At 35.5% G+C, this 14592-nt stretch overlaps 1 protein-coding gene across 2 annotated transcripts in view; it reads left to right on the top strand.

Moving 5' to 3' along the window:
* The window catches only part of LOC117117483 (transmembrane 9 superfamily member 3-like), a 24461-nt gene extending 12410 nt beyond the window's left edge, over nt 1-12051 (top strand). For both annotated transcript variants that reach the window (XM_033261789.1, XM_033261788.1), the window contains exons 6-11: nt 2105-2271; nt 3666-3760; nt 4272-4402; nt 5277-5485; nt 6487-6717; nt 8081-12051. In XM_033261789.1, coding sequence (XP_033117680.1) covers nt 2105-2271; nt 3666-3760; nt 4272-4402; nt 5277-5485; nt 6487-6717; nt 8081-8225 — 978 coding nt within the window. In that variant the 3' untranslated portion in view covers nt 8226-12051. The remainder of the gene's footprint in view (nt 1-2104; nt 2272-3665; nt 3761-4271; nt 4403-5276; nt 5486-6486; nt 6718-8080) is intronic.
* The last annotated feature ends 2541 nt before the right edge of the window (nt 12052-14592 follow it).

The raw sequence follows: 14592 nt of genomic DNA, 5'->3' as shown, positions 1-14592 counted from the left end.
TTTTTATTCCAATACAACGGAACAACCCTCATAAAAATGCCCAATAGATTAGACTCGGATTGTTTACACTTCTACTCCTGTCTCTTATACACATCTAGATGTGTATAAGAGACAGGGCTCGCATGACTCGCTGGCTCGCACTTTGGCACTACTCCTCGACTTACTTAGGCCGTTTGGTTTTGTAAGAGCTTTCACGAATGCGGCAAACCCCCCCCCCAGAAAATGGGGGGGTTGGAACCCCACCCCCGGGAAAACGCGGAATGATCGCCGACCGGCACTCCAAAAAGCTGGTGACATCCCTGTCAATTATTTTAAATGCTTTAAACTTTTGTTCATATAACTTGTTCATAGCAGGCCTCGAATTTGGGGATTTTATGGGCATGGCCTCCGGTATGACATGATTTTGAAAGGCACCAAGGCCAAATGGAAATTCACCAAGGCCAAATGGAAATTCACCAAGGCCAAAATTTCAAGTATAAAAGAACACCCAAGGCAAAATTTGATTTAGCCTAAGTACTAATTTCTTGCGAGTGCCTTGATTCGTCGTAGCCAGGCTAGGGAAGCTAGGCCAAGCCAAGCTAGGCCTAGGCCAAGCCAAGCTAGGCCTGCCTAAGTCAAGCTAGGCCTAGCCAAGCCATAGTTGTCAATGGTAATATGTCTTTGTTTAGAGTATTAACTATTAATTATCGATTCAATGTTGGAATATACTGCGGCGGTCGGCGATCGTACAGAACAGTCAAATTTAAAGAAGTTCGATATCATCGGAGATGAAGCCACAACTCTAAACTAGTGGCGAAAGCTGCGATGACGTAAGATTGCCCAAAGTTAGCTGTGCAGCAAGCACATGTTTCCAACTACACAAAAGCTGTATTCGACTGGTCGTTCTTCGTTAAACCACGCCCACCTGTGCAGCGGTAACATCCTATTCAACGAAGACGACTAGTTGAATAGAAAACTTGTAAATACTCGACAAAACAAAATGGCTGTATAGTTACCGCAATACACATTGCGTAATCAAGATTGCTTCAACTTGTGGTAGTATTGCTTTTTCGTAAAAAAAAATATTTTCATCCAGTTTTTTTATTCTGTTTGCCTACAATAATTATTTTGACTCCATGTGGGTAAATATTATAATGTTTATTTTATGAAATTTAATCTAAGTTATATTACCGCAAATGTTACCAATCGGCCATGTTTCTCTTTGGTCACGTGGATAACTTAACGCTGATTAACGCAAGAGTAAGACGCATGCGCACACAACGGTAACCGCAAAAACAGTTCGTATCAACACGCATGGAAATTCTCTCATGTTCTGTCACTGCAACCTGGCCTAGGCCAGGTTAGGCGACCTACGTTTTTGGCTTTCGTGTTTTCTTTCAAGTTTTAAATTACTTAGATTTATTTTATGTGTCAAAGGATCTATATTAAGCATCGTGAGGGCACCGAGGCCAAGGCTTCAAAAGGGCAGGCAAGTAGTGGCCGTCGTCGTGCTTCATTTGCAGGGGCACCAAGGCCAACTGGGAGGGCACCGTCGGCAATGGCCGCGGTAAAATTCGAGGCCTGTCATAGTTGATGATTCATACAAATTGAAATGTGGACATTTGTCCCCCATTTCTATTTTTTGTCCCTAATTCCATGTTGACCTTAGGGCACATAGAAAAAATTGTGGGATTAACACTCCTGCCCACGTCAAAAATTTGGGAAATATTGATGCGGGAATAATTTTTTTTTGTTTTTTTTTTGGCCACCTCATTTATTTCAACAGCACAAAAAAAACAATGCAATTTTGTGACTTGAAATCCATTTTCTTTAAAAACATTAAGGTTAAACCAGTTTTTATACAATTTTTACAATATTCTTGCCAAATAAAAACAGTCCTTCCCTCATCGTTTTGAAAGAAAAAGCAATATCCTATTGTTCCAATTTAAAAAAAAACAAACATGCCCGCCCTCATCACTTTTTTTTTTCAAAGAGTGATAATTTTTTTGATGTACCCTTAATCATATTCCTATTTCTTTTATTCTCAAATTTGTCTCATTACTATATGAACTTTTTCTGGATTCTTGTCACAAATCAACCAATTTTCATTTTAAACTTCCTACAGGAAAGGGATTTAGGTGATGAGTATGGCTGGAAACAAGTTCATGGTGATGTGTTCCGGCCGGCCTCCTATCCGATGTTTTTCTCAGCACTAATTGGCAGTGGATACCATATCTCTGCTGTTGTTTTCACCGTTATTATGTTTGCAATTACTGGACATCTTTATGAAGAGTAAGTGTGCTTTCGTGGTTAACTCTTTTGCAACTCTGATCAGTTAAGAACCATTTATTCTATCTGTATATTTTCTTTGATACTTGTATAAAAAAATATGGTAAGTTTTTTGTTTGTTTTTTCACCTGTAAATGTAGATAGTTTTAGTACTATGTAATGTACAAGTAGAGTGGAATTATGTTAACGGTACAAAATCAACATGTAAAGCAGAAACTTTCCAACATTAAACTTTTGTGAATTGCAAAAGGCCTAACTTACAGTATATTCATGAGAGTAATGCCATACAGTAGCTGAAAATATTGTATTGCGAGTTCTAGGTCTAGGCTGGTTTGGCTGAATAGGCCTAAAGCCTCTGTCTAATGTAGCTAGGTCTTAGCTGGCCCTAGGCCTGCATTATGCTATGGTTCGGCGAGTTTAGGCCTTTTAAATACCAATTTATACCGACAATTCTTGCTGTTTTATTTCTGCATTTATTATCATCTTGAAGTAATTTTGGTTTGTTTGAAATGACCAAAAAATCTTACTTTGAAACTGATTCAAGCTCAAAGTGTTAAATATTTAATTGTATCGATTATTTAATGTTTCGCGCCATGGAACTTTCACAATTCCTGGCTACTTGCGAAATTTGTGAAAACATTTTTTTGCATGAGATATTTGTAGTTAAATTACAGTATACAGTAGCCCTTCATGCCAACAATGCCTCTAAACGCTTTTTTACAAAACATGAAAATATTGACACGTCTTTTTGTAAGTTACATAACAGACATAATAAGTAGATTATGATAAAAACAGCAATATTTACCCACTAGCACTATACCACACTATAAATATGCAAAAGAAGGCAAACAAACAGACGGTAACATGTTATATGATGAAATAATGCAGTACCACAGGCATCTGTGTATCTTGTATTGTAAATTCTCATTGTTCAAATATAGCAAGAAATTTAATTAACTTCCTATCCAATGCTACCGTGCATGTAATTACCAGTTATAAAGCATACACAAGACATGGTGTTGTTTAATTTAATTAATTTAGTAATGCAAAGTAGAGGTGGTCTAGCTTGGTGGTTAAGATGCTTGCCTTCCAATGACAGGGTCCTGAGTTCAAATCCAGTGACAGCTTACGGCTAAAACACATACTCCACTACTGAAGACTCATAATGGGACTTGGCTTATATAAAGCGTCAGATTATTTCATTTAATAAAAAGTGCCCCTAAATATCAGCTGATGCTTAATGGGTCGCACTATATAAATATGTTTTTTTTTTTTTTTAATATTATCTCTGTTATTTCCGTTTTATATAGTTTAAGCATTGGTAGAGATATATTTTGAAATTTCACTATGTGGTCCAATTCTATAAATCCTTCATATGATGATTGTGTTTTTTGTAGACGAGGGTCTCTACTTGGGACGTCTATATTTGTGTATGCAGCTACATCACCAGTAAATGGTTACTTTGGCGGTAGTCTGTACTCTAGAATGGCAGGTACTGTATGTTTTTGAGTATTAATCACTAAAATATTTTTTTATCTACCATTTATTAAATTGCCAACCAGTGGCATCACCAGTTAGGGGTGGGGGGTGAAGGTGGAGGAGGAAGGAGATTTAAGTTCCCTGTTGGACAGGCCAAGTGTGTGCTTTAAACAAATATTTTAGATATTATACATTCTAAAACATTTCTCTGTAAAATGGCTTAACATTGCCAAGATTCTTTAGGCATCAGAGGGTTAAGCCCCTGGACCCTGACCAGGGCTTCATTTTTGTAACCGCTAGAAATCATAGACCCCCTTGTCAAACGACTTAGTCTCCTTGTCGGACATATCTTAGCATTACCACTGATACGAACAAAAATCAAGCATTTGTTTTTAAGGTTAAGTTCATGGATTACTAATTGCTACCATCTCTAATGTTAATACCTTAAGATCTGTGATTTTAATGTTTTGCACAATTCTTTACATGTGATGATTTATATTTTTGCGAATGATAATTTCTTGCAGGTAAAGTGTGGATCAAGCAGATGGTGATGTCAGCATTCTTACTGCCGTTGCTTGTGTGTGGCAATGCTTTTTTCATCAATTTCATAGCTATTTATTACCATGCATCAAGGGCAATTCCATTTGGTACAATGGTATGATCAATATTGTTATCATTTTATAAGATTTATATAGCACACATATTCAGAAAAATCCTCACAGCTCTTTTTTTCCCGGTTAGTGGATGCAAAATCAATCAAACAACGTACAAACTCCTCCGTTACCTGGGGAGTATTCCTAGTTTATGCGTGTAGTTCAGCCCTCCTATTTTCATTCCGAATCATTTACCTTCTACTAGGTACCCATTTGCCTTACTGATTATGTTATTGTTGTACATCTTTTACGATTGTGCCTGCTGTTATTAAAAGAGAATCAATAAAGTTACTTACTTACCTTGCCCATGGACACAAGCAGTGTGATGAACATCGGTCTCGAAACCCCGACCTTCCGATACCTTACACGATGCGCCGCACACTTCTACAAAAAAAAATCAAATTTATTAACAGCTTCCACACGTCTGTCATTCTAAAGGCTGTCAAGATTACTCTTGAATTCTCAAAAGTGACACCTTCTGATTTGAAAAATAATCAGTAACTATTCAAAATATCACTTGAAATTAATCTCTTGATAAACAAATATTCTATGGAAAAGTGTATCAAAAAAGCATTGAAATTAAAAACCCCAGAAAAATTAGAGTAGATTATATATCAAAGCCTGTAGAATTTATCAATTCAATCTTGCTCCGACATAATCTTTTCTGGTGTATGCCAGTCTGGAGTAATAGTTAATAAAATATAACTTTAACGCAGTGTCCTGAACAATGTACTTGGACACTTTTTACAAAGTATTCTGCAACATATTGCTTATAGTTATATGTTTACAAGTTAGCTTTTGGTGTTGGTCTATACCTTTCTCGGTTCTGCTAATATTGTTAAACATCTCTTCACTGTCTTTTATTTTTGTGACTAGATTGCTGTAGCCTGTATCTGCCTGTTTGTGATCTTGCCTCTTACGCTGGTGGGGACCATAGTTGGTCGTGCCATTGCAGGACAGCCGAACCATCCATGCCGTGTGAATGCAGTGCCAAGGCCCATTCCTGAGAAGAAGTGGTTCATGGAACCATTTGTCATCGTCATGTTAGGTGGTGTTCTGCCTTTCGGATCAATATTTATTGAAATGTAAGTGTTAACCATTAAAAAGGTTCATATACCGCCGTGGTTTGTTCTATAGATATCTTGGAAATGTGGCAAAGACAAGCCAAACCAGTCACTCGTCGCAATTCGTGTTTCAGAGATAATGGCCAAAACAGGCTGGAATGTCAACATTTTTTAAATCTATTTTAATTGCACTAAACTAACCTTTATATATCTATACATCATGCCATGCTGTTATTTTCCCCATTTCCAAATTGTTAAAACAACAATTTTTAACAATTTGGTGAAGGTCTCTCCCTGAAAAATGCCCAAAATCACAAGCTTTTAAGGCTGATTTCTCAAGTATTGTTCTTTAAACAGCTCTATGTTTAAAGGCTTGTAACTTCTTAAGGAAATGTCGGATTTAAATTATTCTTTTACCATTAACAGCCCTCACTTTACTGTTTAACCCTGTATTAATAACTAAAAATTGATTTTTGCAACCAGTGAATGGTTTGGCTTGTCTTTGCCTTAAATAGTATCATCTGGATCTAAATGTATACATTTTTTTTTATATTAAATTATTAAATAAAATAAAAAAATCTATATAAAAAATAAAGAATTGGTCAATTTAATGGGTTTTAATGAAATGTACTTAGATTTATACCAAATTTATATTTATACTGAAGTATCAAAGCACTTGAGGTTTGGACTAGCTCTGCTGGTACCATATCCTCATCTGTCTACAACAGGGCTGTATCACCGGAGTAACCCCTACTCGTCTCAAAATTTTTTTCCTGTGCCCTTTAAAGTGCACATGAGCCAAATTGTATACACTGGGCCTATGGTTTATAGTCCTTATCCGAGAAGACTTGTTCCACCACCAGAACCGTAGGAGAATGTGCCATTAAAATATAATGACTGTACATTGCAGTATCTCTGCCTTAACCGCTCGGCTATCTACTCTCCAAAATGCACTACGGCATTATGTAGATCTTCACATTTAATATTTTTTTGTGACATTTTGATGATGTTTTATTTTTTAGGTATTTCATCTTCACATCCTTCTGGGCCTACAAGATATATTACGTGTTTGGTTTCATGCTACTTGTGTTCATCATCTTGATTGTGGTCACTGTCTGTGTTACCATTGTTTGCACTTATTTCCTCCTCAATGCTGAGGACTATAGATGGCAGTGGACAAGCTTTTTGGCAGCCGGCTCTACAGCACTCTACGTATATATTTATTCCTTCTACTATTTTTTCTTCAAAACAAAGTAAGTATACTAGCTGAACATAATAAAAATTTTTTTTAAATGGCTTATGTAATAATTGACATGTCGACAAGGACGTGAAGCCCCGCCACAAGTCACGAAAACCTTAGACAATGGTGGCTAGACTTACCGAGTTGGCCAAGATTTTCTTTGCTATCAACCTTCTTTAAGAAAGAGAATTCAGGGTAGGCGGTATGCAGATGAATCATATATAGTATAGTGTTAATCTATTTCATGGAACATGGCGGGGAAATTGTTGTAAAAGCCTCTGTATTTCGCTTCCAAAGAAATAGGGAAAAGCCGCATTCAGTCAACCTTGTTGTCAGCAAAGGTCAAGTCACTGAAGCACACTGCTCATGTAAATCTGGGTATCTATAACCAATCATTAGACATCTAGGCCTAGGCTCATGTATGTTTTGCGTTTAAACCAGCTGTTTAAGGTAATTAAAATGTCCGAGAAAAAGTTTTTGATCACGTGACTAAATGACGCTCGCTGATTAGTCAGTTTATCTGTCAATCAAATAAATAAAATTTGTATTCAGAGAGTTGGAATTTTCATCTCATTTTGGTGAGGGTAGGCCTAGGCATATACTACAAAATAGAGGGCTAGCAGGCCTAAGCCTTGCCGTGGGAGCAACATTTTGTAACAAAAATTGACTTGGATTTTACTGTTTTCTGCAACAAAATAATACTTTACAGAAGCCAAAATTACCAGTGCTCACTGTGAAGTATTCATTAGAAGAGATTTTCAAATGAAAACATGACCAAATGATGGCCAAAACTAGTGTTATAATTCATTACATAAAGATCGCGAATCCATGCAAATAGCGCCCCCAATGAATAAAAAGTGATAATTACTATACAGTATACCTAAACAAGCATGCACAACTCAAATGTAATATATCTTGGCTGGAAACGATTGATATTTCTTGCTTCAATTTAGTTTTATGTTCAAATGTTTCCTTTCTTAGATAACGTAACATTTTATTTTATTTTTGAAGACTTTTCAATGTAATTTTAAGTGTTTTTGTAGTTCGTAATTGCATCATCGCTGCAAATTAGGTTTGTAAAATCGAGAGTTTGTAATTGGGAGGTTCGTAATAGGGAGATGTTACTGTATTTATGAATTGCGGCTGGGCCCCTTGGTTATTCCTTGAGCCGAGTGATCAGCTTCAATTAAAGTCCCACATTGACTGGATTTGAACAAGAAGCAGGAAAATTTTACTTAGCCAAACTTTGAAGAACTACTTAAGTTACAAACCTTTAAAGTCCAAGATAGAAAAATAGAAATCCATTTTCAGTAATTTACAAAAATAATGTTTTACATAAAAGGTTTCAAATTTAATTTTTGTTTCTATTCTTTCAGGATGTATGGCTTATTTCAAACAATGTTCTACTTTGGCTACATGGCCATATTCAGTATAGGACTGGGAATCATGTGTGGCACATTTGGATACGTCGGAACAAATACTTTTGTAAGGAAAATCTACTCAACTGTGAAGATCGATTGAGCCTGAATTATCAAGCAAGTAACAAAATGATGATGTTTAGATTCTTGGACTGGTGACAGCACGTACAGAGGGTTCCCGAACTGGAATGGGTTTGCAGCTGACAGCCTCACAAGATCTGTGCTTTTCGTATCTTCTTTAGCTTATTATATCCAAAATAGTTGCTGATAGTAGCAAATGTATGAATTTAAACCAATTAACCATTGTTTTTCATTTTATATTTCTTTTTTTTTTTTTAATCAGTTATAAATATTGCTTCATTTAATTGGATATGAGTACAGTACTGGCAGGACATCAGTGAATTAGACTGGATGTTAGTAACTGTAAAAAAAAATGATTAGGACAGAGAAAAATGGAGCAGGATATTTTATTACTCGCACCACGAACAGACAGAGTAAAAATAGTTTGTGTTAATTTGTGAAACAAATAAACGTGCAACAGTACGCTCTGTCGTTGTTACAGTGTATTGTACAGTATTATGGATGCAAATGTCCTTTACAACATCTATGCGCAATGAAAAATGAAATTTATGATTTCACAAAGTAACACAAAAATTGTGTTAGTTCGTAGTTTGAGTGACGTTTTTGTGAATAGAGAGAGTAAAAAAACCTGTTAAACTGAAGTAATCTATTCATAGTTAAAACATGATTGATTCTGTGGGAGACTGAACAGTTTACCTGTTTGTACATAAGAAATGCTAGCTATAAATATTAATGTCTCTGTAAAAATTGTGTAAAATCTTTTTGTCATATTTACGTGGTATTGTGTGGTTTGCTTGCATGGCAATACTTAGGCTAGCAAGTTTATAACTATATTTTAATTGATGATTTCCTCGCCACAGTAATTTGGATAGCTGATTTTGCTGTATATGAGTGTAAATCGGATTAAGAACATGGGTTGTGTATGATAATTAGCAGCATATTGAAAAACAGAAATTTCCAGATAATCTGGTATTAATAATTATTTATGATGCACTCTACCTTGGTTTTCATACTTTTCTAACTTATGGTAAACCCTACCTATGATGGAGGTATGCATCTCAGTACAGGCATCATATATTTTTTTTTTTATTACAGTATTAGCATTCAGAAATGCTTTTAAATGAATAGACAACATATTTATCAATGTTAGTACTATCATGGTGCTTGATAAAGTACCAGGATAGTATATGCATTGAATATTTCTAAGCTTTTTAATCAGACAACTGCATTAATGTTATATGTTTAAAGAGGGTAATCCATATACCCTGAATAATTGTTGATGTTATTGGTTCTGTTATGCATTATAGAAGGTAGACCCGAAGAAAAAAAAAAAAATTCTACTTATATAGTAAAGTTGTAATAAATGAGAGTGAAAGCAAAGCAACATGGATTGTAACTATTTACAGGGTTCTCGCCATGCTAGTCGGCCCCGAAAAATAAAAATTGTTGGTATCAAGTACAAAATTTATTTTTATTCGCTAACAATTGAACTTGATTATACTTGTACTGACAAGAAGCCTTATTCAGTGTCAGTGTGGCCAATGTCCGACGTGTTTGGTGTGAAGTTTTCTGGCCTGACTAGTCTGTGCGCACTTCCCTACTTCGCCTGATTGGCGCCCATCACCTGTGACCTGGCTGGTAATGAGTAATGAGTCTATCTATAATTAATATATATAAGCTTCACTTTAAAGTATATCAATCAAAATGAAGAAAATGATTGCATAATGAAAACATAATGTGGTATTCCAGTCCACTGCCATTTATTGTACCATGCAAATTAATGGCATTGAAAGATACCATACATTTACACTGACATTACATGGTACCGATACTAAGTGTGTCCATTGTATTGCAAGATAACGCGCTAATACAATGTTATAATTCACAGCATTCCATGGTACCATGTCTACTCCACTGCATTATATGATACCATGGTACACCACTGAATTATGTGGTACCATGCAACTTCACTGCATGATCATGCTAGATCACTGAATTGCGTGGGACCAAGCTAATTCACTGCATTTGCATAATACCATGCAAGATCACTGAATTTTATGGTACATTGTTAATTCACTAAATTGCATGGCTCATGGTACCATGACCGTACATTACATAGCACCGTGCTAATCTACTGTAATATCATGGTACCTTGCTAATAATCTGCTGCAATCGTATTGGTACCATATTAGTTCACTGTTTTGCATGGTACAGTATCTTGCAAATCCATTGCATATTATTTACTGCATTGCACAGTGAATTATTGCATCAAGTTGATTTACCTGCATTTTGTTATCTGCTACCTGCATTATTTGCTACCATAGAAGTGACATGTAATCATAATTGTGTGCTTATTTGATCATTTATTATTTAATATGACGAATAATAATCATACTGAAGACATAAAACATGAAGTTTAATGCTTTTTCTCTGTTAAATTTGTTTCAGTTTTCAGTATATTGTAAAAAAAATTGTCTTAGTTTAATAGACCATTAATATGATTGACATTGTTCTAAAAACCTTAGACTAGAAAATGGATACCCATTTTTTTTACCTATATATTTGTCTCCCTTTATATACAAATATTTAAAGGCTTATTTTCTATATACATTTATAGTGTATATAATAATTCATATTCTTTACAGTTGGGTAATATCCTTTCTTTGATATTTGGTGCAATATTGCTATGTAATTACCACAAGTAAATGATCAAATGAGTTCCAATTGTTTAAATTGCAAAATAGATGATCCAGCAAAAACGTGGGGATGTCTTGTAACACTCTGTTCATATACGTGGTCACATGCAATTAGATAACATTTATTTTAACTGATTATTTTTTTATAATTATTATAAATTCTCTAAAAGCAGTCATTGGATTTTTCTAATTTTTTTTTTTCAATTTCTGTTTTTTTCTTGGTATATCAGGCCTGATGTTACTGTCAATATTGACAAGAGGCGGCCACAATATTTGATTAATTTAAAATTCATGAAATATTCGCGACTAGGGCTGAAACATGGCGTAAGCCACTTCACAGCCTCTCAACAGTGCAAGCTGGGGTAACTCATGGCCAGCCGAGGATTGTCAGCTTGAACCCTCGGCAACAAGGTTCACAACCTGAAAGGAATTTGCTGAGCCAAACCGTGTTTAAAAAGCTATATAAATAATAATAATTACTACAGTTGAGGATGTTTTTTATATTTTGCCTATTTCATTTGCAAAATATATATTATTTAAGCGCATAGAGGTATATTACATTATGCGCTATATAAATTGACAATTATTATAAACATTGTTTGATAATGTAGTTGTTTTCCAGGTCATTATCAATAATGGAGGTTATCCGTTATTTTCATCGGAGTATTGTTTTTGTGATCTCTCTCCCCCTGATAGACTACACAATCAAATTAATTTATCATATTCATTAAACAGAAAGTACATATGCCTATTCTGTAAACTTTGTCCAACCCTCCTAAAGAATATGTTTTATACTCTTGCGAACATGATGGAAATAATAGATGATTTCTAAATGATCAGTCTTAACAATTTGTTTAATTAATTATTTTGTTTGAAACTTAATATGTAATGGTCTCTTTGTACTTGGAAATTTGGTTGCTGGTTGTCTGCTGTTTTCTTTTTGTTTTGTTTTGATAAAGCACAATTTTGTTGTATTATAGATAAGAATGAAATTATCATATTTTATTAGAATCATAATAATAGATATTCTTTGATAAAATAATTTGAGAATATCAATACTTAAGGGTTTGAGCATTCGTTTTCGCTGTTATAATTCCACAAGTTTTTTTCTCAGTAGATTTATTGATTAAAACAAACCACGTCATAAGTGAAGGCATACAATTTCAGATTTTTGTTTCCCCATGCAGTAAAATTCTCAAAATACTGGTAGTCTATAATACAATTTTTCTAAATTCCAGGCCATTTTTTTAAATAATAAACTATTGCTGTTTTGGCGAAGCTGGTGGTTAAATTTAATCGGGTCCTTTGTTGTATGGCAAGCTAAGGAAGCATTATGTTACATCCTAAATATTACCACTGACACACAATTGATCAACAAATCAATAATAAATTTCCAGTGGCATATAATCTAGCATTGATTATTAATATTGTGCGCTGACTGCGGCGTGGGGAAGTACAGAGGTTGCTAACTGGAAACAAATTAATGCTTGTGGTACACCACGTTATAGACGAATCCAAGAGAACTTTTTTGAACGGCACACTCTTTAGTCGAAGCCATTACTGGGGTGGCATTTCCAAAGTTGAAAGATCTAAATGTTGTGTTGTGTTTATCAACGTAGTTCAGTAGTTGTTGAGGAAGACGGTTTTTGATAGTAATTGTTATTATCGTTATGGAATAGATAACAACGTAAATAATTTCTTAAACTGCTTAAAAAGTCACATCAAGTAGATAGATGATGATAATCATTACTTTAAATTCAAATTATTTAAAAGTTCTGCAAGAATCGTTATTTTTAACAATAATTTAAACAAATGCAAAAAGAAAGTTTTCTAAAATGATACGTCACTTAGGCCTCCCAACATGGCGTCGGTTAGTGCCTGGAAAATCTAAGACAGTGACATTGTTTCTGTGTTCATATTTCACCACAAAAACCTGTCATTGCTTAAAGTTAGCAGGTGTAGAGGCGCCATGCTTTGTTCGACGTTGGTGGGGAGGGGTGTCCGATGTCTCCGACGTGAGGGTGTTCGCTCAAAATCCAGGAGCGCGGGCCCTTTAGACTATGACAATGTATGGATTTAAAGGGCTTTCTAATCGATTTCAATGTAAAAACATACAATTTTTCCTGTCTTTAAATTGATCAGTTTTACTTACTGCTTAAGAACTTTACCCGCTCATGTTTATATGTACTGGGGTGATGCAGGGGGTGTAAATGGTGCGATCGAACTCACTACATTGCATTTAGAAAATTAATTGTATTTTATTGTTGATGAATTATTGGTAAAATTTGGTAGGAGAGTGCAATTTCCGGCGCCCAGAGCGCCGCCATCTGACATCTGGGGGAATGTAAGGGGCAAGGTACGAATTTTTGTGGGGTGGGGGGAATGTCCCCGACGAGAACAAAGTGGGCGTGGTCGGGCGTTGATTAAAACGTTTTGAAAGTGGTCCGGTGGTCCCGAAAATGATGACAATTTAGGGGTTTCAGAGTTTAATAGATTTTATATAGGCCTATAGATAGTGTACTTATATGTAGAAAATACATAATTTTTTTTCTCTACTGTGAGTACCTGTGAGTCCCCCCCCCCCCGTAGCACCGCCACTGGTTCTGGTTCTATTATACTCAAAATCCACCTCCCCCTCCCCCTTCCTCTACGCTAAATCCTACATCCTCCCCAGATAATTAGGGGTTTTCCATCTTTAAAAGCTTTTGCTTCTGAAATTCTCCTTTTCCATATCTGTATACTGATTCATGGTATGTTACCTGGAAAAAAGAAAAAAAGGAAATAAAATAAAATAAGAAAATGGGGGAACTCTTCTCAACGGGGGAGAGGATCTCCCCCCCCCCAGCACCACCCCTGGTGGCAGGGCCAGGGGGTATTCACAACACCTCAAAAGGGTCCAGGTGATAAGCCCCCGGCGTTTCAATTTTAGAAAATTGGAATGCTTATTCGATTTCAGTCTTAATCTGTAAAAATTTCATATCAACTTTTTTCCCTACAAATTGTGCTTTTTTGGATAGGGCGAAGAGCCCCAACTGGTACTTGCACTGGAAACTGCGGTGACAGCACAGGGGATGTTGAGCAACAGATAATTCCATAAAAGTTGCTGCTTGCAACAATGTTCAACTAATAGATTCAGATATAAAGTACCGGTACTGTACTTTATTGTCATTTGTCAGACACAGAAATTTCCTTTATCATATTGATAAACGGTGAAGAGGAATTTTAGTGCAAAAACATTTTCGGCACTCACAAGAGTGAAGGTGAAATGATCACGCTGTTCCAAATCATAGACTAGGGAAAATAAATCAAAAAAGAGGCCTAGAAATCAAGTTAGGGGGAGTGGAATGTTAGAAGCAGTCAACATAGCCAGATATCCTAATTAATCCGTCCTGGTCACCCAAAGCCCTGTTGACACTTGATTTTTCACCTGGTATACAAATGGCGGCCATTTTTCAAAATGGCCGCCAAATTTATCTAAAATAATTGGAACTAAATAAGCTACAGATATTATGTTGTTGTCTAAAATCATAATTTCTATACAGGCAACAAACCAGACATATAAAAACTACTGTCATGCCAGAATGGAACATAATTCAAAAATAGGTGTTTATTTGTTTTAAAATATCCGCAAAATATACTTAAAATGTGTATAAAATAAGAATAAGTAGGCCTATATAAACTCACCAAAAAGTA

Source organism: Anneissia japonica, unplaced genomic scaffold (genome assembly GCF_011630105.1).
Source record: "Anneissia japonica isolate Jap-2015-1 unplaced genomic scaffold, ASM1163010v1 scaffold1405_len252398_cov171, whole genome shotgun sequence".
Taxonomy (NCBI): domain Eukaryota; kingdom Metazoa; phylum Echinodermata; class Crinoidea; order Comatulida; family Comatulidae; genus Anneissia; species Anneissia japonica.
This window is presented reverse-complemented; position numbering and strand designations above follow the sequence as displayed.